This window comes from Meles meles, chromosome 16 (genome assembly GCF_922984935.1).
Source record: "Meles meles chromosome 16, mMelMel3.1 paternal haplotype, whole genome shotgun sequence".
In the NCBI taxonomy this organism is placed as follows: domain Eukaryota; kingdom Metazoa; phylum Chordata; class Mammalia; order Carnivora; family Mustelidae; genus Meles; species Meles meles.
Genome location: NC_060081.1, coordinates 59,360,206 through 59,386,266, shown reverse-complemented (window position 1 = coordinate 59,386,266; position 26,061 = coordinate 59,360,206). Strand labels below are relative to the sequence as shown.

Here is a 26,061-nt window from a genome sequence, read left to right as displayed (position 1 = left end):
AAACTAGTTTTTCCTCACGCGGTCTACAGTCTATATTGTTTCCATTAAGTGGGTACATAGTGACTCTTTAAGTGGTACCTAAGAATTTACTTAACTGGTCTGATATTAGGTGATTTCTAGATCTCAGTGTTTCCTTCTCCTGTCACCAGTCTTGAACAGAAACTGGAGGTCTTAAGTTGAATAAGTGAAGGCCACACCAGTGTGTGATCCCAGACTCTTGATCCAATGTCTTCAGGGCCTTCAAGCCTGAAAGAGCCTCACTGTCAAGTCTCTCCTCCCTTCCAGATTTTGGGGAATGTTTCAGAATTCCAAAGAGTGGTTGAAGTGCTCCAGGACAACGTAGACTTTGATATTGACGTGAATGCCTCCGTCTTTGAAACCAACATCCGAGGTGAGGGCTGACTTCTAGAACCTTTGGAAGAAAAGAGAGTGTGGAGTTTTGCCTCTGTGTAAACCAGGAAGTAGTATATAGGATCATAAGGGTCAACCTTGCCAGAACACTTGGCCCAGACCAGTGACTGACAGATATTCCCCGCGGAGGGTGGAGTGTGGAGGTCTCAGGATCCCCCATCAGTTTTAGACATGAGCAGGGGACAGAGAAAAGACTGGAAAAAATTGTGCCAGAACGATTCCTGTATTTGACGCTAGGCTTAAGCCAGCCATGAGTAAGAAGGATGTAACCCTTGCCTTCTTGGATCGTATTGTCTAAGAAGGGCTATCTAATAGAACTTTCTATGATGATGGAAATATTCTGTATCTGTGTTGTCCAGTGTTGTATCCACTAATCACACATGGCTATTGAACGTTTGAAATGTGTCTACTGCAACTGAGGAATTGAATTTTTAATTTCATTTAATTTTTAACAAATTTAAATTTGAATAGTGACATATGGGGGGGCACTTGGGTGGCACAGTCGGTTAAGTGTCCGACTCTTGTAAATAAAACAAGATGAGATCGGGAGGGAGACAAACTATAAGAGACTCTTAATCTCACAAAACAAACTGAGGGTTGCTGGGGGGAGGGGGGAGGGTTATGGACATTGGGGAAGGTATGTGCTATGGTGAGTGCTGTGAAGTGTGTAAACCTGGTGATTCACAGACCTGTACCCCTGGGGCTAATACCACATTATGTTAAAAAAAAAACAAACAAAAACGTGTCCGACTCTTGGTTTCAGCTCAGGTCATGATCTCAGGGTCGTGAGATTGAGCCCTGCGTCAAGCTCCATGTTCAGAGTGGTCTGCTTGAGACACTCTCTCCCTCTGCCCCTCCCCACTAAAATAAATACATAAATCTTAAAAAAAAAAATAGTGGCATGTGGTTCATGATTTATTGCATTATATGGTGCAAGTCTTGGGCATTAGTTTCCAAAGCTGGCTGTGCATCAGAACCACTTGGGAGGGCACCTGGGTGGCTCAGTGGGTTAAAGCCTCTGCCTTCGGCTCCGGTCATGATCCCAGGGTCCTGGGATTGAGCTCCACATCTGGCTCTCTGCTCCTCGGAGAGCCTGCTTCCTGCTCTCTCTGCCTGCCTACCTGTGATCTCTCTCTCTCTGTCAAATAAATAAATAAAAATCTTAAAAAAAAAAAAAAGAACCACTTGGAACCTTTAAAAAAGTTCAGTGTTTAGGTTCCACTCTAAACCTAATGAATGGGGATTTCTGAGTTGGGTCCTAGCATCAATATATTTATCAGGTGTCCAGTGATTCTTATGAAGCTAGTACAACCCTTACTTTCAGTGAACCCTAGACCACTAGTGGCTTAACAAACTATCACTTCTGGAGGCCGAGTTATACTTCTTCCCCTTATTTTGTATGTGTTTTGCAATGAAACTTGTATTGTGGGTATGTGATAACGTTTTTGGAAAGGTTAGGGAGCAGAGGGACAGCACGATACAAAATCTGGCTGAGGGAACAGACCTGAGTTGGAGGCCATGCTCACTGCTGTGTTCACAGCTTGTGAGTCTAATTTATAATCTGTGATTTACGAGTCTGTTACACTTTTATTGCTGATATGAATATAATTATACCAGCTTTCTTTTGGTTGGCATTCGACCAGGATCTTTTTCTACTTGTTTACTTTCAATCTTTCTGTATTTTTATGATCAGATAGATCTTTTATAAATTACATATTATATTTTGTTTATCCAGTCTGACAATCTTTTCTTTTAACTGAAGCATTTAATCCATTTATTTACATTTACTATAATTACTTGGGTATTTACATTAGTTTCTGTGGTATTATTTTGTGCTATTTGTCCCATCTTCTCTATGTTCTTTTTCACTCTCTCTCTCTCTTTTTTTTTTTTTTTTTGGTGCCTTCTTCAGACTGATTTTTTTCCCCTTATTCTATTCCCTTTTTATTAATGTAGAAACTATGCTCAGTATCTAGCTTTTTAAATAGTTTTCCTGGAAAATTTAACATAACATAACAAAAGTCTAGAGTTAATGAGAATCTTTATTCACTTGAATAATACAAAGTCTGGCTCTGAGGATATCCTGACCTGTATGCTATAGTTTGCATTTTTGTTTTAAACCCTCCATACATGATTGCTGTTCTATACAGTTGAGGTTTTAGATTTATTCATATTTACCATTTCTTTCTTTTTTTTTAGTACTTTTTAAGAAAGATTTTATTTATTTGACAGAGACACAGCAAGAGAGGGAACACAAGCAGGGGAAGTGGGAGAAGGAGAAGAAGCAGGCTTCCTGCCAAGTAGGGAGCCTGATGTGGGGCTCGATCCCAGGACCCTGGGATCATGACTGAGCCCAAGGCAGACGCTTAACGGCTGAGCCACCCAGGTGCCCCATACTTACTACTTCTTTAACCATCTTTCCTTCCTATGTCTCAGACTTTACATCTGTGATATCTTTCCTTCTATATCTGAAGCACTTCCTTTATAATGTCCTCTATTGCAGATGTGTTCTTGGCAGATTTTCTCAGCTTTTGTTTGTATGATATGTCTTTATCTCACTGCCTTTCTTGGGTCTTTGAGGGATAATTTTGCAGGACATATGGTTCTAAATTGATGGGATTTTTCTCTTAGCACATGGAAGAAATCTTTCCATTGTCTTCTCATTTTATTGTCATTGTTAAGAAGTAATCTGTCAGTCTCATTGTGATTATTTTGCAGGTGGTTGGTTTTATTTATGCTCATTGTCCCCTCCTTTTAAAAACGTTTTATTATGAAAGTTTTCAAAAGTATATAAAAATAGAGAAAATAATATAATCAACTAGAGCTACCCATCACCCGATTTCAATAATCATTGTTACATGGGGGGGCACCTGGGTGGCTCAGTGGGTTAAAGCCTCTGCCTTCGGCTCAGGTCATGATCTCAGGATCCTGGGATCGAGCCCCGCATCGGGCTCTCTGCTCGGGGCGGGGAGCCTGCTTCCTCCTCTCTCTGTGCCTACTTGTGGTCTCTGTCTGTCAAATAAATAAAATCTTTTTTAAAAAAATCATTGTTATCATGGACTCCTAACTTTTTTTTTTCTTTTAGTGTTCTGCAGTTTTACTGCGATGTGCATAAATGTGGATTTCTTTTAATTATCTTGCTTGGCATTCCCGGATCTGAGAATTGGTGTCTTTCATTAGTTTTCAAAAGTTATGAATTTTTCTCTTCAAGTAGTACCTCTCCCCCATTTCCTCCCTCTTCTCTTTTTAGAACTCCAGCCAGGGAGATGTTACACCTTCTTACTATATCCTCCAAATCTCTTTGGCATATTTTAAAAACAGTTCTGTCTCTTTGTGTTGCACATTGGGTAATTTTTTGGAATCTGTCTTCAAGTCCACTAATTCTCTCTTCAGATATATCGTATTTGCTGTTGAACCTGTCTATGTAATTTTTAGTAGTTTTTAACTCCAGTTATTACATTTTTCACTTTTAGAAATTCCGTTTGGTTCTTCTGTAAATAGGCTTGGTCCTTTTTATAATTTCTTGCTACTTAGTCACCTGTTCCAGATCTTTCTTTGATTTCTTTAAACATTTCCACATAATTATTTTGTAACTGTGTCCAATAATTCCAATATTTGATATACTGGTAAGTCTTGTTCTGTTGTCATTTCTGCTGGTTTATACTCCCAATGCTTTGTTTCTTTGTATGTTTTATGATTTATTTAGATTTTAATGTACACTCATTCCCTAGACTTTATCTCTGGGCTTCTTTGAGGCCTAGACTGAAGGTCGCTTCTTCCAGGTAGACTTTTTGTTTATTTCTGCCACTTGGTTGGAGGCACTGTTTCCCCAAAACTGTTTTATGCCAAAAATTTGTGTTGTCCTAGACTACTAAGTTAGTGTGAATTCAAGCTGCAAAACTTAGTGAGTGTAGTTGCTAATTCTTAGGGAAGTTTTTTTGTTTTCTGTTTTCCCTTCCTTTACTTGGCATCAGGATCTGAGGCATACGATTTTCCTTATAATATGCCGGGGGAGGTGGGTAGGGTTTATTTTGAATCTATCCTTATACAGGCTATATAATTCTTTCAGATCCCAACTTTAGGGAGGTATTTTTTTGGTAAGATTTTATTTATTTATTTGATAGAGAGAGCAAGAGCACAAGGGGAAGGAGCAGGTAGAGGCAGAGGGAGAAGCAGGCTTCTTGCTGAGCGGGAGCCTGACATGGGGCTTGATCCCAGGACCCTGGGATCATGACCTGAGCCGAAGGCAGATGCTTAACGACTGAGCCACCCAGGCACCCCTATGGTGGTATCTTTTATCAGACTTTCCACTTACAGTAGGTTCTGCCTTTGTTTCTTATTCCCCTTCTGACAGGAAGAAGGGGAAGCTCAAGGTCACTAATTCTTTTCCAATGAGAGGGCCATTCAGGATATCTATTTAGTCATATTTCCAGATACAGAACACTTACGTCTTTTTATGTTTTATTTTTTTAGATTTATTTATTTATTTATTTATTTTTGGACACAGAGAGAGTGAGAGAGAGAGAGAGCATAAGCAGGGGGAGCTGTAGGCAGGCAGAGGTAGAGGGAGAAGCAGGCTCCCCAACAAGCAAGGACCCTAACATGGGGCTTGATCCCAGGACCCTGGGATCATGACCTGAGCCAAAGGCAGCCCCTTAACAGACTGAGCCACCCAGGAGCCCCACATTTATGTCTTTTTATAAGTCTTAAATATTGTGTCAGAAATTCAAACAGATGAATTAATGCAATGAAGGTAATAACTACTCTGACCTCCACCCTGCCTGTCCAGGTCTCGGAGGCAGGGGTGGGGATTGGGAGACAGATAACCAAGTGAAATGAACATGGGTTTTGGAGTCGGACAGACCTGGCCCTACCACTTGCTAGATAATGACCCAGGGCAGGTCACATTACCTCTCTGAACCTCAATATCGTCACTTGAAGAGGGGACAATAGTACCTAGGGCTTGGTATACAATAGGGACTAAAAATAAGTGATAACCATTGTTTGGGGGATCCACCAAGAGCAAAAAACTTTGTAAATTTACCAGTGTACCAGTATGTGGGATTAAGGGATTCTTTCACTAGGTGGCTCTAGCCCCTTCCCAGCAGCCACCCAACAGAGTATGTAGGTTTCATTCACGCAAGGGAAAGACTGGTCTTTGGGACTCTGACACTTGGATTTCGTGCTCTCTGTAGTGGTAGGAGGACTTCTGTCGGCTCACCTGTTGTCGAAGAAGGCTGGGGTGGAAGTGGAGGCCGGCTGGCCCTGCTCTGGGCCTCTCCTGAGGATGGCTGAAGAGGCGGCCCGAAAACTCCTCCCAGGTAAGACTTGGGGGGACAGGAAGTCTAGTAGGTCCTGCTACTCTTGCTGGAGACCAGGATGGCGATGCTGAATTATTTTCTGCTGTTTCTCACCCAAACCCTTGCTGTCTCTGCCTCTGGAACCCCACCATGGAAATCAGCAGAGTCCTGGGCATTTTAAGGGCCTGCTGGGACCCTGGCCCAGGACGGATGAGCTGACCTCATGACTCTTCTCAGGGTGGCACTGAAAGCCAGCCTGGTGGGTGGAAGGCTCTCTTATTTGAGCAAGCCGTTTGGCCTCCTCTCTGCCCCACACTCTGCTGGAATAAAGGGATTCCCGAGAAGGGCCTCGATCAGTGCATTAGGAGCCCCTGGTTCTGGACTAGCCAATGTCTTAACCAAGCCACTCTTCTCTCCCTGGTTCAGTTTCCTTGTCTCTCAAAAGGGAATCATAATCCCTGCTTGCCTGCCGAATTGGCTTTTTGAGAGGCCAAAAACGAGGTCAGAAAGAAGAAAGTGCTTGGAGAACCACAAACACCGCTGAAACACAGGGGACTTGTTTGTAGCTCAGCTGTGTCCGGGGCTGCGGGCCAAGCCTCGGTGCATTTGTCTGGCGGCGCAGTAGCCGAGCACGGCCGCATGAGCTGGACACTGTGTTCTCTTAGGGGCGTGGTGGGGACTCTGGGGCTGTTCACACCCAAACACATCACCCAAGGCGTTCACCAACCTCTTGGCCACCACAGTTCTCCCTTTCTGGAGGAGAGCAGAGGAAAGTGAGGGAGCTGGTTCACATGCACTCATGGCTTACGGCTCGTAGCCTCAGTGTCTTTAAAAACATCATATCCTGTGTGAATCACTGGTACGGCACACTGCTCGGTTGCTCCCCCTTCCTTTCTTTTTCGGTCATTAAAAACCAGTTTGTATTGAGAAATTCAAATGCTGGAAAGTCCATATTGGAGCAAGCCCCCACCGATCTGCCATTCAGGTGAAGAAAGAGGATTTTGTCACTCCCCCTCTTTTGAACACTGCCTGACTTTTCTGAAATACTCCTTTGAGCCCGGAAGTTGTGACTTACGTTCTCCTCGCTTGCCACTTGGGCCTGCCACACACAAGTCTGCCACTCATAATGAAGTGGCTGGGCCTTGTGGTTCTTGGAAGTTTTGATAACTTTTTTCACAGTTCTGTGACGCATGGGCTGCTCTGGCGTTATTTGACCTTTTGGCCTAGAGAGGAAATCTCTGCCTCTGGCTATTTATCTAGCTCCTTGCCCTGAATCAGAAGACACAGGGATGGGAGGGGCAGAGAGTAACAGAGTGGGTACGAGGTGGGCATTCTCATCCCAGCTCTGTTTGGCTCCCTCTCTATGACCTTTGAGTCACTTCCTTACAGACATGACTTTTCCTACCTATAAATTGAGGGTTGAACCACATCAGTAGTTAAGCAGTTTATATCCTTTAAAAAAAAAAATTGTAATAGTTTCCCCCCTAAACTGTTTAAAGCAAGGATCTCAAACTGCCTCCTCTGGGACTGCTTCGGGTCTGCAGGTAGGTTTCATTTGGTCATACTGTGTCTGGAAAAGCATATGAGGCGAATCGGACAAAGGCGGTCAAAGATACCAGCTTCCAGTTATCCGTAAGTGCTGGGACTGTCACATACAACACGATGACCATAGCTCACACCGCTATACGATATGTTTGAAAGTTGCTAAGAGAGTAGATCCTATCGGGCTCTCTGCTCCACAGGGAACAGCCTGCTTCCTCCTCTCTCTCTGCCTGCCTCTCTGCCTAGTTGTGATTTCTCTCTGTCAAATAAATAAAATATTAAAAAAAAAAGAGAGAGAGAGTAGATCCTAAAAGCTCTCATCATAAGGGAAAAAACCAAATGTTTTCTTTTTGTATCTGTATGAGTCAATGGATGTTAATTTTCCACATTCATCCTCTCACCGTATAGGTAAGTCAGGTCTTTGTGCTGTACGTCAGTTGTATCTCAATAAAAAGAAAAGAGAAGCATGTGAAGGGCTTCTCATGGCGCATGCTCTTCAGGGTGCCACAAGCCCCGCCGCTTCCTATGGCTTAAACCCTACATTCCTCCCACTACGTTTCCTGCCTGCCTCTGAAGGCGTCATGTAAAATACTTAAAAATGGAGCTCCTCTAGCCAGAGTAGGCCTGCCTGGGCATGGCAGCTTGGAGCACAGCTTGCTGCTTTCCTCCTCATCATGGGCAAGAGCCCAAGGGCCCCACTGATCAGTGCTTGATAGCATCTGGGTTAGGTGGCCACCAAGGGCCTGTAGTCATGACCTCTATCCCTCTCTGTCTTCATCTCTAGAAGATCACCCAGGAGATAGAGAGGGAAGTGCCGGCTGAGCCCTCGGGTTTGGGCCTCTGTGTTGAACCATCCCTATGTCCACTCCTGTCTGAGATCATTATTTTGTGATTATTCAGCATTTCAGACCCCCACTGGCATGCCATATGGAACGGTGAACCTGCTTCATGGTGTGAACCCGGGAGAAACCCCTGTCACCTGTACGGCAGGCATTGGGACCTTCATTGTGGAATTTGCCACCCTGAGCAGCCTCACTGGTGACCCCGTGTTTGAAGATGTGGCCAGAGTGGCCCTCATGCGCCTCTGGGAGAGCCGGTCGGATATTGGGCTGGTAGGTCGGCTGCCACCCTTTCTGTCTGAGTCAAGTTGGCCACCGTAGCCCCTGCTTGTAAGACTCGAGCAGTAAGTTGCAGCCCAACCAAGGGACACTTAGGGTGACCTCAGCAGTGACCCAGGACTTCGCATCAGGACACTGAAAGTTAACCAAGCCTCCAGTTCAGGTTTTGGCATGGGGGAAGAGGGCACGGGAGAGCACACCCTCTGTCAGGGAGGGGGGCCCTGTTGAGGTTTGACTCCTTGAGCTCCTTGATTTTTAGTAAGTGGGTCATACGCTTCTTGCCCGTGACTCGCATGGTGACCTTGGATGGCCAGCCCATCTGGCCCTCATTTTTACTGTCTTTTTGTGTTTGTTAAACTGGGTTTCTTGGAACACCAGTGCTGAGAGATGTTGAATGGTTAGCTGTTCTATGAAAAAAGTAATTCCTAGTCAGTTAAGTTTGGGGAATACTATGTAGACCGTTAACCCTTCAGAAACACAGTTTTGAACTGTGTGGATCCACTTAGACACAGTTGTTTTTTTTTTTTTTTACAATGCAGTACTATAAACATATTTTCTCTTCTATATGATCTTTTTTATTTTAGAATACAAATATTCCATTTTAGAATTCTATTTAGAATACAGTATTCGACTCGGATCATGGTCCCGGGGTCCTGGGATCGAGCCCCGCGTCGGGCTGTCTGCTCGGCAGGGAGCCTGCCTCCCTCTCTCTCTCTGCCTGCTTCTCTGCCTGCTTGTGATCTCTATCAAATAAATAAAATCTTTTTTAAAAAGAATACAGTACATAATACATATATGAAGTTATGTGTTAATTGACTATTTATGTTTTCAGTAAAGCTTCCACTCAAGATCAGGTTCTTAGTGGTTAGGTTTTGGACAGTCAGGAGTTAATACACAGATTTTCGACTATATGGGGCTCAGCACCCCCAACCCCTACATTGTTCAAGAGCCAACTGTAGTGTCTTTTTTTTTTTTTGAGAGTCGTAATAAATATGAATAGGTTAAAGGTTATGAAATACTGTGGTAAATAAATTTATTTAACTTGGCTTAACTCAATATTTTCCAAACTTATTTGACCCCAGAGCTTCCCTTTCTTCTCCAATACCTATGAACCCATGGAGATTGAACACACTTTGAGCCAGATGATCTCTAAGGCTGGCTTCAGCTCTTAAATCAGATAGTCCAGTGAAACTAACAGTAATTGAGCCAAAGCTATCCAGGAAATAGCACTAGATTTAGTCAGAATTGGGTTTGATCCCTGGCCTTGCTACACTGAAACTTTGCAACCCTGGACGAGTCACTCAACCTCTCTGATCCTCAGTTACTGGAGCAGTAATGTTGATGTACTAATATACTTTTGGTGAGTCATTATGACTTGGAAAGACTGAGTTGTCTGAAAGTGATTCAAGCAGGGACACATTTTATGCAAGTCTGGTTCTAAGCTTGAAAAGTGAGATTTGTATGAGGAATCCTTGAAAATCCCTTAAGAAGATGCCACTGTGGAGACCTACAGTAGGTCCAACACCAGCAGGTTTTTCTCCAGCCCTGGAACACCACAGTGGACTTTATATCCTCTCAGGCTCCGTAGCTCAGGGGTTAGAGCACTGGTCTCGTATATCCTCTCAGCCCTTACCGTGGCCTGTCTTCTGACAGTGTCTCTCCCTGTGGGCCTTCTCTGGTGCCCAGGGTCTGCTCTGTTTGCCATCAGCTGGAAGTTCCAGAACTTAAAACGACCTGGAGCAGTTCCCCAAATCAGTGACTGATACTGATAGGAGTCTGTGGCCTCCCAACCCCACACCTGGATAGCCTGCATGTCTTCTGAGAGTATCAGGCTGCCTGCCTTGCCTCTGACTGGCCAGTCACGGGTATGGGGAGAGCCATGTTTGGTCTTGAGCCCTCCCTTGGGACTATGTGTGTGTGTGTATGTGTCTCTTTCCTCCCAGGTTGGCAACCATATCGATGTGCTCACTGGAAAGTGGGTGGCACAGGACTCGGGCATCGGGGCTGGCGTGGACTCCTACTTCGAGTACCTGGTGAAAGGAGCCATTTTGCTTCAGGATAAGAAACTCATGGCCATGTTCCTAGGTAAAAAGGGTGGGGCAGGGAGGCTTTTGCCATGATTTTTCCCATCAACAGGTGATTTGCTTGGAAATTTTCAGTTGCTCCCAAGTGCGGACAGAATCTGTTCTGAGTACCCAAGTCTGCATTCAGAGCCAGGATGGACTGAACGTTGCCCCCTTGGTGCCCATTGTAGCTCTTCAGGCCTTCCTGCAAGATCCCAGTGAACGGTGCTCCGTTCTCTGTGTGTGGCCCTGGGTTTCTTATTTGCTGACCATTGCCCCTGGGTTCCCTTTGCCTAGAATACCTTTTTTCCCTGTCTTCATGTGTCCAAATTCCATTCACCCTCTAAGGCCCAGCTACAGTGTCACCTTGCCCACAAAGCAGCTTGATCCCTCCTTAGAACTAAGGGCCTTCAGTACTTTTTGTAGAGTCAGCTTTTGTCCACAGCCAACAGCTCTAACTGCTGAGTGCAGGGTCTATGCCGTATTCATCTTTCTGTCCCTCACAGTGCTTTGCGTGAGGTAGGTGGTTGATTAATGCCTGTGGAATAAAAGCATTTTATTCTCTAGGCCCTTGGACACTAACGATAATGAAATTGAGGAATTGTTGAGCACCTAATAATAGTTACTGTGAGGGCTACCATTCATTTATTCAGCAGATACTTAGTACCATTGATCTGTCTAGTGCCGCGCAAGCACCCAACGTGGACTATTTCATTTCATCCTTACAGCGCTATTTGAGATTGTCTTAGTAATTTGCGTGTGTATTTGGTACTTCATTTGGATAATAATTTATTGTGTGTATATATTATGCACTATTGTAGCATTGAGGATTCTGCAGTGAGCAAAATAAAGTTCTGCCCTTCACGTGCAGTGAATATTGTTGAGTGAATGAATGACTGAACAATCCCATGAGATGTGTACCATTACTCTCCCCACTTTAGAGATAATGAGACTGAGGCTTCAGAAGGAAAACCATACCCAAGGTCACAGTTAGCAGGTGGTAAAGCTAGAGCTGGAATTTGAGTCTGGACGTTTGGCTCCGGAACCCATGCTCTTTTCTCTGTGCCTTGTTGCTTCCTAGTCTGCTTTGAAGCTACACCATCATATGGTCTTCCAAAAGTATAAGTCCGTGCTCCTGGGGTCAAGACTGCCTTTCATCTCCGTGATCACTGATGTGTCTTATTGCATCTCCTCTGCAGAATATAACACAGCCATTCGGAATTACACCCGCTTCGATGACTGGTACCTGTGGGTGCAGATGTACAAGGGGACTGTGTCCATGCCAGTCTTCCAGTCCCTAGAGGCCTACTGGCCTGGTCTTCAGGTAGGAATGATCAGAGAGGTGGATTTTTTTTTTCTGGAACTGACAAAGCAGGCTTCTTCTTCTTTTTTTTTTTTTTGGAACTTAATCCTGTTTTTTTATTACCATGTAATGTATTATTTGTTTCAGGGGTACAGGTCTGTGGTTCCTCAGTCTTACACAATTCACAGCATTTACCATAGCACATACTCTCCCCAGTGTCCATCCCTCAGCCACCCTATCCCTCCCACCCCCCCTCTCCTCCAGCAACCCTCAGTTTGTTTCCTGAGATGAAGAGTCTTAAGAGACTCTTTTGTTGTCTCCATCTCTGGTTTCATTTCCTCATCTTGTTTCATTTTTTCCTCTCTTCCCCTATTATCCTCTGCTTTGTTTCTCAAATTCCACATATGGGTGAGATCATATGATAATTGTCTTTCTCTGATTGACTTATTTCACTTAGCATAATACCCTCTAGTTCCATCCATGTCGTTGCAAATGGCAAGATTTCATTTTTTGATGGCTGCATAATATTCCATCATATATATACACCACATTTTCTTTATCCATTCATCTGCTGATGGACATCTAGGTTCTTTCCATAGTTTGGCTATTGTGGACATTGCTGCTATAAACACTGGGGTGCATGTGACCCTTCAGATCTCTACATTTGTGTTTTTTGGGGTAAATACCCAGTAGTGTAATTGCTGGGTTGTAGGGTACCTCTATTTTCAACTTTTTGAGGAACCTCCGTACTGTTTTCCAGAGTGGCTGCACCAGCTTGCATTCCCACCAACAGAGTAGGAAGTTTCCCTTTTCTCCGCATCCTCGCCAACATCTGTCATTTCCTGACTTGTTAATTTCAGCCGTTCTGACTGGTGTGAGGTGGTGTCTCATTATGGTTTTGATTTGTATTTCCCTGACGGTGAGTGATGTTGAGCACTTTTCCATGTGTCTGTTGGCCATCTGGATGTCTTCTTTATAGAAATGTCTATTTATGTCTTCTGCCCGTTTCTTGATTGAATTATTTGTTCTTTGGGTGTTGAGTGTGATAAGTTCTTTATAGATTTTGTATACTAGCCCTTTGTCTGATATGTTATTTGCAAGTATCTTCTCCCATTCTGTCAGCTGTCTTTTGGTTTTGTTGACTGTTTCCTTTGCTGTGTAAAAGCTTTTGATCTTGATGAAGTCTCAATAGTTCATTTTTGTCCTTGCTTCCCTTGGCTTTGGTGATGTTTCTAGGAAGAAGTTGCTGTGGCTGAGGTTGAAGAGGTTGCTGTCTGTGTTCTCCTCAAGGATTTTGAAGGATTCCTCTCTCACGTTTAGGTCTTTCATCCATTTTGAGTCTATTTTGTGTGTGGTGTAAGGAAATGGCCCAGTTCCATTCTTCTGCTTGTGACTGTCCAATTTTCCCAACATCATTTGTTGAAGAGACTGTCTTTTTTTCATTAGACATTCTATCCTGCATTGTCAAAGATGAGTTGACCATAGAGTTGAGGGTCCATTTCTGGGCTCTCTATTCTGTTCCATAGACACATTCTAAGTCTGTTTTTGTGCCAGTACCATACTGTCTTGATGATGACAGCTTTGTAATAGAGCTTGAAGTCTGGAATTGTGATGCCACCAGCTTTGCTTTTCTTTTTCAACATTCCTCTGGCTATTCAGGGTCTTTTTTGGTTCCATACAAATTATAGAATTATTTGCTCCATTTCTATGGAAAAAAAGTTGATGGTATTTTGATAGGGATTGCATTAAATGCATAGATTGTTCTAGGTAGCATAGACATTTTCACAATATTTGTTCTTCCAATCCATGAGCATGGAATGTTTTTCCATTTCTTTGTGTCTTCTTCAGTTTCTTTCATAAATATTCTATAGTTTTCTGAATACCGATTCTTTGCCTCTTTGTTAGATTTATTCCTAGGTATCTTGTGGTTTTGGGTACAATTGTAAATGGGATTGACTCCTTAATTTCTCTTTCTTCTGTCTTGTTGGTGTACAGAAATGCAACTGATTTCTGTGTGTTGATTTTATATCCTGACACTTTGCTGAATTCCTATATGAGTTCTAGAAGTTTTGGGGTGCAGTCTTTTGGGTTTTCCACATAAAGTATCATATCATCTGCAAAGAATGAGAGTTTGACTTCTTCTTTGCTGATTTGGATGCCTTTTATTTCTTTTTGTTGTCTGATTGCTGAGGCTAGGACTCCTAGTACTATGTTGAATAGCAGTGGGGATAGTGGACATCCCTGGCGTGTTCCTGGCCTTAGGGGAAAAGCTCTCAGTTTTTCCCCATTAAGAATGATATTTGCTGTGGTTTTTTCATAGATAGCTTTATGATACTGAGGTATGTACCCTTTATCCCTACACTCCCGAAGAGTTTAATCAAGAAAGGATCAAAGCAGGTTCATTCTGGTATAAGTCAAATAAGGTATTTTAGTTGCTTGAGTACTTGGATTGGAGACAGAAGAGAGACTTACAGTGAATTAGACGGACTTGGGACTCTGCCAAGCTGAATTTTCCAAAGGGAGCTTTAAGGTGTCAGGAACTGAGCTTCCAGTGTGCTGTGAAATGTGATACCATTTAAAATGAAGTAGGAAGTGTCTTTCCAGGCTGGGCAGTAACCGCCATAGGCAACAACTGTTTCTCCACTGGACAATTCTGTCAAATCTCTTCATTCTTGACCGCGAGCCTGAGAAAAGACGTGAAAGCAGCTGGGGCTGCTCTGTGTGCCATCATTATTGTTTTCCATTACATGATCTGATGGAATCACAACTGGGAGGGCGGGATCTTGGAGCCCATCTAACAGGCCCCTATGTGTACCACAATATTTTTACAAGCTAGTTTCTTTTTTTATTTTAAGAAAAGATAATATCATGTAGATGGTGGTAAATTTTAAAAGCACACAGAGGAATACAGCGAAAAGTAAATCTTGAGCCGCCCCCAGACGCCCTCCCCAGTCCAGCTTGTATTATCAGTTTTGTGTATAGCTTTCTAGAAATCTAAATGCATAAAGGTATGCATAATTTATATTTACCTTTTTTCTTTACATAGATAGGAATATATCATGTACTTTTTCACTGAATATGTCTTGGGGATCATTCTTTATTGATACATATAGGTCAGTTTTACTTTTTTTTAAGATTTTATTTATTAGAGAGAGCGAGCACGAATAACAGCGAGGGGCAGAAGGAAAAGCAGACCCCCCAGTGAGCAAGGAGCCCATTGCAGGGCTTGATCCCAGGACTCTGGGATCACGACCTGAGCCAAAGGCAGATGCTTAACCAACTGAGCCACCCAGGCACCCCTAAATTTTACTTCTTTTTAACAGATGAATATATTCCATTAAATTGATATACTGCAATTCATGTACTAGTCCCCCATCATGTACTTTTAGCCAGCCTTCTTATTTTACAGATGGGGAAACAGGCTCAGAGAAAACTTGTTGATAATATTAAATATAGGTCCAGCTTTTCTAAGATATTCAAATTCTATTTCTTGGATGCCCACTAAAAGAATTTTGAAGAACCGTGTAGTCCCCTGCATGTTTTTAACATTCTTCTCCTCGATCTCATATTTTCATTCTTCTCCTCCAACAAGATTTTATACTAATTGTTATATTTTATGCTAGATATATTTTATTGAAATCCTCTTATATCTTTGTAATAAAATTTCTGTATACATAGGAATTTAAAATACTTTAGAATTTCCTGTGACCATAAGCTCTGAGTATTAAATTTGTTTTCTTCTTGACTTGGTTATCATTAGTATGTAAATGAGTAAAGCAACATTAATAGCTTACATTTTTTGATAAATAATTACAAAACATAAAGGCAATTTAATCAGAAATACATTTCTTTGTGAGATTTTGGGGGCTTTTAGATTTTTAAGTAGTTTATGTATTTGTGCATGAATAACACATATTGCTAAAATGGGACATGGTTATGTATCAAAAGTTTTGTTCCTATTTTCATCTTTTAGCTATAAGTGCTGAGTAGCCATATGCATATAAATAAGTAGATAGGAATGGAAGGATCTTTTTTTTTTTTTTTGAGCATCAGGGAGGGAGGGAGAGAGAGAATCTTAAGCAGGTTCCACGCCCAGTGCAGAGCCTGTGGGGTTCCATCTCATGACCCTGAGATCATGAACTGAGCCAAAATCAAGAGTTGGACTTGTAACCAGCTGAGCCACCCAGGTGCCCATCATTCAGTTCTTTGTAATCATTGACTTAATAGATTGATCCATATAAAACTGCCAGTATTTCATTGTTTTACCTACAAAAATGGCAGTATTATATGGTTCATTCTTTATATGATGAAAATAATCATAATCTGTCTTCAGAAATCATTTTTAATGATCTCTCTGCTGACAACGTGGAACTGGAAGTTGCTCTTCCAGTTTTTTGAAGGCAGAGTATTGGGAACCATCTGATACACAAAAGAATTTGTTACATGGTGGTTAGAGTCATTTTGTTTTTTCAACACCCGCACCAGTATTTTTTTTTTAAAGATTTTATTTATTTATTTGACAGAGAGAGAGAGAGACAAGTAGGGGGAGTGGGAGAGGGAGAAGCAGGCTTCCCACTGAGCAGGGAGCCTGATGTGGGGCTTGATCTCAAGACCCTGGGATCATGACCTGAGCTGAAGGCAGACACCTAACGACTGAGCCACCCAGGTGCCCTCTATACCAGTATTTTATTTTATTTTATTATTATTTTTAAAGATTTTATTTATTTGACAGACAGAGATCACAAGTAGGCAGCGAGGCAGGCAGAGAGAGAGGGGGAGGCAGGCTCCCTGCCAAGCAGAGAGCCCGATGCGGGGCTCGATCCCAGGACTCTGGGATCATGACCTGAGCCGAAGGCAGAGGCTTTAACCCACTGAGCCACCCAGGCGCCCCAACCACTATTTTAAATGTAACCTAGGTTGGTGCTCAGGAAGTCTTTATTCCCCAGGAGAGTGTTCTACAGGAAGGGTAGAGATTGCTGGTCAGTACCCTTTGGAGAAGGTAAAATGTCAGAAGGATAACTGTGAAGGAAACAGTGATAATAGATAGCCTGCCTTTGTGTTATAAGCATCTTTTCAGGCAGATCCATTTTAGGAAGGTAGAGGATCTAGAACTCTATTGCCTTAAAACTATTTGTGACTACATTCCTCTTGGGAAACCTGCTTGTACAATCCAGCCATATCACTGATGACACCCTTTGACCCTGCCAAATCCCATTTCTCTGCATGCTCCCCAAGAAAGTAATTCAAGAGGGAAAGATGCATCATATATACAGATATTCCTAGCAACAAAGTTCATGACAAAGAAAACCTAGAAGTGATCCAAATGCCCACTAATGGAGGGGCAAATGAATAATTACATTAAAAAAATTTTTTTTAAGATTTATTTATTTGAGAGAGAGAGAGAGCATGAGAAGAGAGAGGGTCAGAGGGAGAAGCAGACTTCCTGCCAAGCAGGGAGCCCAATGTGGACTCGATTCCAGGACTCCAGGATCATGACCCGAGCCGAAGGCAATTGCTCAACCAACTGAGCCACCCAGGTGTCCCTGAATAATTACATTTTAATGGAATGGGTCATTATATAACTTTAAGAAATTAATATGTAAACTCCTGTGTTACATGAAGAGGTAGCGACAAGAACCAAGAAAATGTGGAAGGAATGAAACATACTGTTGGACTATAGTGAGAAATTAGGAGTGATAATTAAATTTTTAAAAAATTCTCTAAGTAGATTTAACAATAACAAAATACACACAAAGGCATTATATTATGTGTAAATTGATTACAATTCTAAAATTTTGGTTTCGGTATGTTATGAAATAGAAAACAAAAATGTAAACAGTTTCTACTGCAAAGGTGATTACCTTTTTATTCCTGTATGTTTAAAAAAAAATTTCTATAACTCTGAATAGAATATAAATTAGGAAGGTAGATATCAAAGCTATGTTATCTGTGTGGTAAGGTTAAGAGTGACTTTTTTATACCTTTAGTTTTCAAATTTCCTAAAATAAAAATTAAGAAAATAAAAGAGAGGGTGTGATAAGGAAGGAAAGAGTTTCATCCTCTTTGGTGTGGTACTTTTTCCTGGCTTGACCAGGGATCATGGGTTCATTCTCTGTGAGACTATAAAAACACTAATAACTGACATTTATTTAACATCTAGTCAGTGCCTTGTAGTGTGACTGACACACAGAGGTGATAAATATTGATAAGAGAATGATTTCTGTGTCAGACACTTGACACAGAATTATCACAGCACACTGAAGTAAATGTTGCTTTATGGATGAAGAAAGGAGGCTTAGATATGTTCAATTTGTTCATTCATTTATTCAACAAATATCCGAATGCCTGCTGCGTTCCAGGCGCTGCCCTTGTTCGGTTTCTAGAGTGTGAGACACAAAAGAAAAAATTGAGTGGACAAATGCATAAAATAGTCAGTTGCAGTGAAGGACACAAAGCGAAAGGCTGAGAGAAAATGTTGGAGGGGGGCCTAAACTTGAGGGAGTAAGTCCTCTCAGAGATGTGATGCTAAAGCTGGTATTTCAGGAATCAGAGGTAGGAGATGATGTTCCAGGTGGAGGAAACATCATGTGTGAAGGTCCTGAGACAGGAAAGAGTTGGGTGTTTATCAGAAACAAAGAAAAGCAGTTTCGCCACACTCCAAGGGAGGGAAAGATCAGTCAATGGAAGTCAGCAGTGCCCAGGTCATGCAAGGCCTTGAGGGCTATGTGGAGGTATCAGGACTTTATGCCGAATCCCTGAGAAGCCCTGAGGTCTGGTGTCTGTAGGAAAGCAGTTACTCTGCCTGTGTGGGGAGAGAGGCATGAGAACAAGTGGTAGGAGAAGTGAGAGGACTGTGGAAGTGATCCCAGTGTGAGATGCTGGTGGCCAGATGGGGTGGCGGTGCTGGAGGGACAGACCGTGATGGTTTAGAATGGAATTGACAGGAGTTGCCGACGGAATGGATATAGGGGTAGGGGGAAGGGAGGAGTCAAGGATGGCCACGATTTGCTAAGTGCCGTTTACTAAGAAGGGAGAGTGACAGTAAGGAGGCAACTTTGTGGGAAAGTGAGGGAACCAAGCTTTCTTGGGGAAATGTTAAGTTTGTCCTATCCACGAGGCACCCACAGGAGATGTCAAAAATGTCAGGTCAAAAAGCTGTTTCCCAGGGCACCTGGGTGGCTCAGTCAGTTAAGTGGCTGCCTTTGGCTCAGGTCATGATCCCAGAGCCCTGGGATGGAGCCCTGCATTGGACTTCCTGCTCAGCAGAGAGCCTGCTTCTCTCTCTTCCTCTGCCTGCTGCTCTGCCTTCTTGTGCTCTCTCTCCCTCTGTTAAATAAATAAATAAATAAAAATCTAAAAAAAAAAAAAAAAGCTGTTTCTTTGCAAGCTTATGTTAATATTACTAGCTGCTTAGCAATAGCTATAAAATTACAAATGCGTATACTTTCGGACCTAGCAATCCTAATTCTGGACATTTGTCTTACAGGTAAACTTGGCATATGTTTGAGGTAACATATGTACAAGGTTATTTACTACACTGTTGGTTGTTCTAGCAAATAGCAAAACATTGGAACCAATCCAACTGGCTGTTAATAGGGAACTAGTTAAACTGTGGTCCAGGCCGTGGAGTACTATGCAACTGTATAGATAGAAGGAGGCAGCTTTTTATGCACTTAGATGAAAAATTAAAGAAAGTAGTTAAATGAATAAAATCAAGTGCAGAACTGTATGTGTGAACAGTGATCTTTTATGTGGGGGAAAATAATAGAGTCTCACACATATTTACATTTACAAACTAATACAGATTCTTTTGGGGTATGGGATAGGAGTGAGACTTAGTAAAATTAACCTTTTTCATATTTTTAGAATTTTGAACCAGACAGCTGACTTACCTATTTAAAAACTGTAGTAGCCAGGGACTGAGCAGGGGCTTTGAATACAACCTCTGTCCCTCACAGTAACTTCGATGTTTTTGTGTTTTGCATGGGAGAGATGAGGCTCAGAGAAGCTAAGTGTCTGGCCCAGGGCCAAACAATGAATAAATGGGTGACTCGGTTTGATCGCAGGCTTTTGTGACTCCAAAGCCTTTATTGTCTCTTCCCCGAGGTTGTACGTGTGGTGTGGTATGTGAGTTCTTTTTTGTATGTGGGTTTTTATGCCTGGTGGCTGCCGGCTTAACAACCACTTCTGTCCTACAGAGCCTCGTTGGGGACATTGACAATGCTATGAGGACCTTCCTCAACTACTACACTATATGGAAGCAGTTTGGGGGGCTCCCAGAATTCTACAACATTCCTCAGGGATACACAGTGGAGAAGCGAGAGGGCTACCCTCTTCGGCCAGGTAAGCAGGATCTCTGGCTCATCCCAACCCACAGGCTCTAGTTCTCTGAACCCCAAACCCTCATGTTTCTGTGAGGCATGGAGCCTCACAAGTGCTCACAAGCTAATTTTTTCCCATCTGATGCTTCCAGCGGCTCTGGGTGGTTTTCCTGGTAGGAATGAACTACCCATATATTTTCAGATAAAGACACTGAAGCTTAGTGGGTTGAGCTGGCTTGCCCAAGACTAAATGTATGAGGTAGGACTGGAACACAGGCCTCTCAGCTAAATCTTAGGCTCCTTCAAACTTGAGCAAGTGAGGGCAAAGGGAAGAGTCAAGTTGTCTCCTTTTGAGTTCTTGCCATCGGGATTTCAGAAGTGTAGACAAACTTCCTAAATCACTGGGTCAGGTGAGTTATGCTTCTGTAATACGGAATGTTAGAATTCTGGAATGGACCTTAGGAATGGATCATCTGGTCTTGTCCACCTCCCCATTTGCAGCTCAGAAATCAAGGCTCAGAGAAGGAAGGTATTACACACTCGATCACTGTCTTAGAGTTCCTTTCCAGCGCCGAGCCTCTGATTCACTACAGGAAAGCTAAACATTGCAAGGAGGAGAAGGGGAAGGGGGCCAGAGGAAGGAAGCTTAGTCAGCACACACAGTCATCCCCTACCCCGAAATGGGTTACGTTCCCATTGTTAGATTCTTCCCACCTTCCTACCTGAATGCCTTTGAGCTGCCTGCGGGACAGGCCTTCTCATGCCTTCTGCCCATTCTGCCCTCTTCTATCCATTTCCTTCCTCCGGCTCAAGAGGTTGTTGTGGGAGTTGTGGAGGGGGAACAGAAGAGGAAGTAAAACAGCAACTGCAAAGAGCAAATTAGTCACTTTGATTCCTCGAGTCTGCTGTTCTTGGTATTTCTAATGCATTTATTCTCACAGCTTTTTCTTTTCTTTTCCATTCTTTTTCTTTTCCTTTTTTTTTCTTTCTTTCTTTTTTTTTTTTTTTTTTAAGAGAAGACTCTCAGAAGGTATCCTACCCAGTGATACCAGTAGATGAGATGAAGAGAATTTGGGGCTAAACATAGGAAGGAAGCTTGTGCATTCTCAGAGTTAGAGGGAACCCAAGAAGCCGTTAATTGAGGTCCCCTGTCATCGCCCTGGCAAGTAGTTATCTGGTCTTTGTTTGGTTAGCACAGTGACAGGGAGCTCACTACTTCCAGAGGCACCCTGTTCCATTTGCAGGATGGGCTGGCGGGAAGGCCTCAGTGGAAAGTAAGGCCCCACCGCCGGGAATCCAGTAATCACCTTAGCTAGTCACCCCTCCTACCCTAAAACAATAGCGAATGGGAGATAAGGTAGTGCTCTTTCATTAGATTGACGAGTGTCCTATGCTCTGGTACATGATCAGCAGTATAGTAGCACAGAACCCGGCCTAAGGGTCTGAGGGCCTTTACCTCCCCCTAAGTCCAAGTCCAGGCCTTGGGCTGTTGCCCTGTTCTGGAGAGTTGGTCAAAATAGAAGAAATTAAAATGACCATAGCCAGCATAGGCCCATGTATGAGAAAGAGAAAACAAGATGGCTGGGCCCTGGGGGGCTCTGAGCCAGCCCCTGCTAGCAGCAGGACAAGAGGCTTCCCTAGCTTTTCTTTCTTTGAACGCACACAGCATGTTCTCTTACCACTAAATGTGCCCTGACCTGTGCTTCGAATATGAGCATTCCGATTAGCAATTGTCTAGAGACCCGTGGGGGAAAGAGGGAGAGGTGGTGGAGAACGGGGGAACAGGCAGAGATCGTTTTTCCGAAAGTAAGAAATAGAGTTTGCAGTAATAAATCAAAAGGGAGAAAAGTGCTGATCAAGGCCGAGGAGGGAACAGGGAAGGAGATCAGGAGGAGAGGTTGGTCTAGGGAGGGGAGAGTTCTCTCCTCTCTGAGAAGAGATGGGTGAAGAAGTAGAAAAGTCTGTTGAGCTGTACCTTCCGCCTGCTGGGGTCACTCTGGAAGTCAAATCTTTCTTTTCTATGCTAGCTCTTCAGATATTTGAAAGCAGTAAATGCATCCTGGGTTTTCTTTTCTCCAAAATAAACTTCCTCATCAGGATCAACTCCTGTTGCCCAATATTCATCTGAAAACGGGACCCATGTCTGAATATCCAATTCCGGTTGTGTGTATAGAGTCGGACAAGACTATCACCGTGTTCTGGGCCTGGTGAACTGTGGCTCCTTCTTTGTTAGATTGAAGATTGGCTCTTGAATATCTTAACTTTCATCTTTTTGTCCATCCCATCTCAAAAAGGGCCTCATACTTTTAAGTTTTAGGATTAGGTTAGGCTGTGAGTGACAGAAGGTAAGTAGTAGCTTAATTAAGATAGACATTTATTCTTCTCTCACTTCTGGCCTTATGTGTCCCTCTATGGTGTCAGGGACTTTAATCTCACACCTGGCTGCTGGGTGTACGTGGCTATAGTTAAGGATCGTTACTACGGAAGAAGGAGAGGACAAATACTGGGAGAAAGGGAGTAATCTTTGACACCTCCCCATCCCAGAACCTAGCTGCCTCTCTCCCTTGGGATGGGAAGTCCATGGTCAGTTTTAAGGCTGATCTCCACTTCAGGCTTTGGGTATATCGGCTCTGGAAATTCAGCACTGTGTGAGCTATGCCCTATTCCTCCTGGTTGGGGCCCTATGGACAATGTATGAGGGAAGGAGTCTCTCACTGCCTGAAATGGGCCCTGAGCCTTCCTGGATGAGAAGGGTCTGCCTTGGACTTTACAGAACTCATTGAGAGCGCAATGTACCTCTACCGTGCCACGGGGGACCCCACCCTCTTAGAACTCGGAAGAGATGCTGTGGAATCCATTGAAAAAATCAGCAAGGTGGAGTGTGGATTTGCAACAGTAAGTGTTTCCACGGGCCCAAGAATTGAGAAATGTCTCCCTCTGCTGCTAACGAGCCTCTGGCATATGAGCACTGAAGGGACCTTAGAGATGTACATATGCTTTTATTTTACTGGGGCATATTTTGTGAAAAGTTTTGTGGAAAGGCCTATCAGGTGGATTCTAGAAGGGAAATAGAGTCCCATTGCGTTGTATTCAAACCTGACGGTCCTTAATGAAACAGTCCAGTAGTTTCACAGATGTTTTCTAAATGTCTTTTATGTGCCAGGCACTATGCTAGACCGAGGGTTCTAGCAATGAACAAAGACCAAGCCCCTGAGCAGATATCTTAGTAGGAAACAACAAACATGTAGTTGGGAGACAGAAAGAAGGCCAGTATGGCTGGAGTGGAGTGAGCAAGGAGGGAAGAGGAAGAGATAAATCCCAGAGGGAAGAAGGGGCTAGATCGTGTAGGGCTTTGGAAGAGGTGCTGGGGAGAGTTTGCATTTTGTTCTACTTAACAGGAGAAGCCGTCATAGGACTGACAGCAGAGCAGGGACATGGTCTGACTTGTATTTTAGAAGGACCACTCTGGCTGCTCTGTGGAAAAGGAATTGAAAGGGTCAAGGGTAAGAGCCATGTCACATCCTTAGAGGACCTAAGCAGGCAAGCTATTAATAAACCATCATTATGGACATGTAAAAACCAGATGTGTAGGAAAATTGTCTGGAAGAAAATTCACCAAAAAGTGTACAGAGGATTTTTAGGGTATGGGATTAAAAACAGACCAAAAAAAAAAATTCCTTCTTTTTTCAAAATTTTGTGCTGTGGTTATATTCTACAAGTAGAATATGAAATATATATATATATTTATTTAATTTAAATTTATAAATTTTAAATTTTATATAAATTTTAAATACATGAAATTTAAAATTTATATATATATATCTATTTAATATGTATATTTTTTAAAAGACCTATGTATATAGGGAGAAAATAAAGCAGTGGTATGTTTTAGTGTCTAACGTCTTGTATTTTGTGAAAAGTCAAAGTGGATAAGCCCACTGGGAACTTCTTAAAAATATTTGACTTATTTCCATGAAAATGAAAGCCCTCTGGAGGTCTTCCAAGGCAAATGATGGGAATAGGCGTCAGATTCCTTGGCCTTTGACAAATAATTCTTGGTACATCAAGTCCATATTTTAGTCACATTTTTCTGGTGAAAAATAAATGTCCACCGAGAATTAGTTTTAAGAAAATGTATCTCTAATTATGAGACGCGAATATAAATGTAGGAAGTAAACTTACTCATCCATGACTGTGAACTTAGTATGAATTTTTCTTCTTACAGACTCCTAATTAATTATGACAGTAGCAAAAACTTGCTAACCACCTTAAGGCTCATCAAGGGAGATTAGCTAAGTAAATGACGCTGTATTTTTAGTGTCATTAAAGGGGATGACTCGATCTGTGTATGGTCACAACAAGGGTAGGATCATAGCCAGTGTGCGCGTACTTGCTCACCGAACAGCCCGTTGGCTGGACCCGCGAGATCAAGGGAGAGAGCACGGGCCAGACCCGGAGGACCGCTCAGGCCATGATCAGGACTTTGGTTTTGAGTCTTCATGAAGTGGGATGTCAACAGAGCACTTTCACGGGAGGAGTGACCCCTAAGCCTACCCTATAAACTATACGTTAGGGTTCCAACCCCCGGGGTTGGCGCTCAGCTGCTCAGTAGCGAAGCGGAAATCGCTAATGGCACCGCAGCCCCATCGGCTGTCCCCTGCCGCTGGTTCTGATTCGCTTCCCTTTTCCTCGTGGCAGATCAAAGATCTGCGAGACCACAAGCTGGACAACCGCATGGAGTCTTTCTTCCTGGCCGAGACTGTGAAATACCTCTACCTTCTCTTCGACCCGGCCAACTTCATCCACAACAACGGCTCCACCTTTGACGCGGTGATAACCCCCTACGGGGAGTGCATCCTGGGGGCCGGGGGTTACATCTTCAACACCGAAGCCCACCCCATCGACCCCGCTGCCCTGCACTGCTGCCGGAGGCTGAAGGAGGAGCAGTGGGAAGTAGAAGACTTAATGAGGGAATTCTACTCCCTCAAACGGAACAGGTCGAGATTTCAGAAAAAAACGATGAGCTCGGGGCCGTGGCAACCGCCAACACGGTCAGGCACGGTCTCCTCACCCGAAAGCCATGACCAGGCAAGGGAGAAGAAGCCTGCCAAGCCTAAAATCCCACTGCTCAGCTGCCCGAGTCAGCCCTTTACCTCCAAATTGGCATTACTGGGACAGGTTTTCCTGGACTCCTCATAACCACTGGACGATTTTTTTCTTTTGTGTTTGAACTGTGACAATAAACCTGCTTTTGACAATCTTGTTTTTCTGTTTTGTTTTTCTTTTTTAAGGTTTTATTTATTTATTTGACACAGAGAGAGAGAGAAATCACAAGTAGGCAGAGAGGCAGGCGGGGGGGGGGGGGGGGGGGGGGGGGGGGGAGCAGGCTCCCTGCTGAGATCCCGGGCTGGATCCCAGGACCCTGAGATCATGACCTGAGCCAGAAGCAGAGGCTTAACCCACTGAGCCACCCAGGTGCCCCCTGTTTTTCTGTTTTACCTATCGGGTTGTCTTGGGAGATTTGGTTCAAAGAAAAGATGTCATGGCTTTAAAAAAAACCAAAAACAAAACATTGTGAATCTCATTTCCTTTTCTCATACCGTTGGAGAAACAGCTGAACCCAAAGTCGGCCCACTGCACAGACCCTAGGGGGGGTTGATGATTGAATCTCCCTTCCTTTCAAGGCTCCCCTCTTCTGGTATCTCTGGAGAGGATGTGGTTAAGAACGGGTTTGTCACATCTGTCCCAAGCCTATGCTCCCACCCTTTAGCACAAACACTATTGTACCCCAGCCCCAGCCCTAGTGGCCAGTGTGGATGAAGCAAGGTTTTTATCCTTGGGAAAACTAAATTCTAGCAGAGAGAAACAAATTAGTAGATAATGTAAAATCACATTGTGGGAAGTGCCAGGAAGCTAATGGGATGCATGCTAGAAAATAAAGAGGGGAGGTAATCTTAGCTTACCTTACACAGGGAGGGCAGGGAAGGCCTCTGAGGAAGTGAG

The 26,061-nt window shown here is 43.3% G+C and overlaps 1 protein-coding gene across 1 annotated transcript in view; it reads left to right on the top strand.

The window, feature by feature from the left end:
• Positions 1–25,316, top strand: part of EDEM2 (ER degradation enhancing alpha-mannosidase like protein 2) — a 31,189-nt gene extending 5,873 nt beyond the window's left edge. The window contains exons 4-11 of the mRNA XM_045981379.1: positions 286–391; positions 5,607–5,732; positions 8,154–8,365; positions 10,315–10,456; positions 11,634–11,758; positions 19,936–20,080; positions 22,832–22,953; positions 24,757–25,316. Of these exons, the coding sequence (XP_045837335.1) occupies positions 286–391; positions 5,607–5,732; positions 8,154–8,365; positions 10,315–10,456; positions 11,634–11,758; positions 19,936–20,080; positions 22,832–22,953; positions 24,757–25,257 (1,479 nt within the window). The 3' untranslated portion in view covers positions 25,258–25,316. The remainder of the gene's footprint in view (positions 1–285; positions 392–5,606; positions 5,733–8,153; positions 8,366–10,314; positions 10,457–11,633; positions 11,759–19,935; positions 20,081–22,831; positions 22,954–24,756) is intronic.
• The last annotated feature ends 745 nt before the right edge of the window (positions 25,317–26,061 follow it).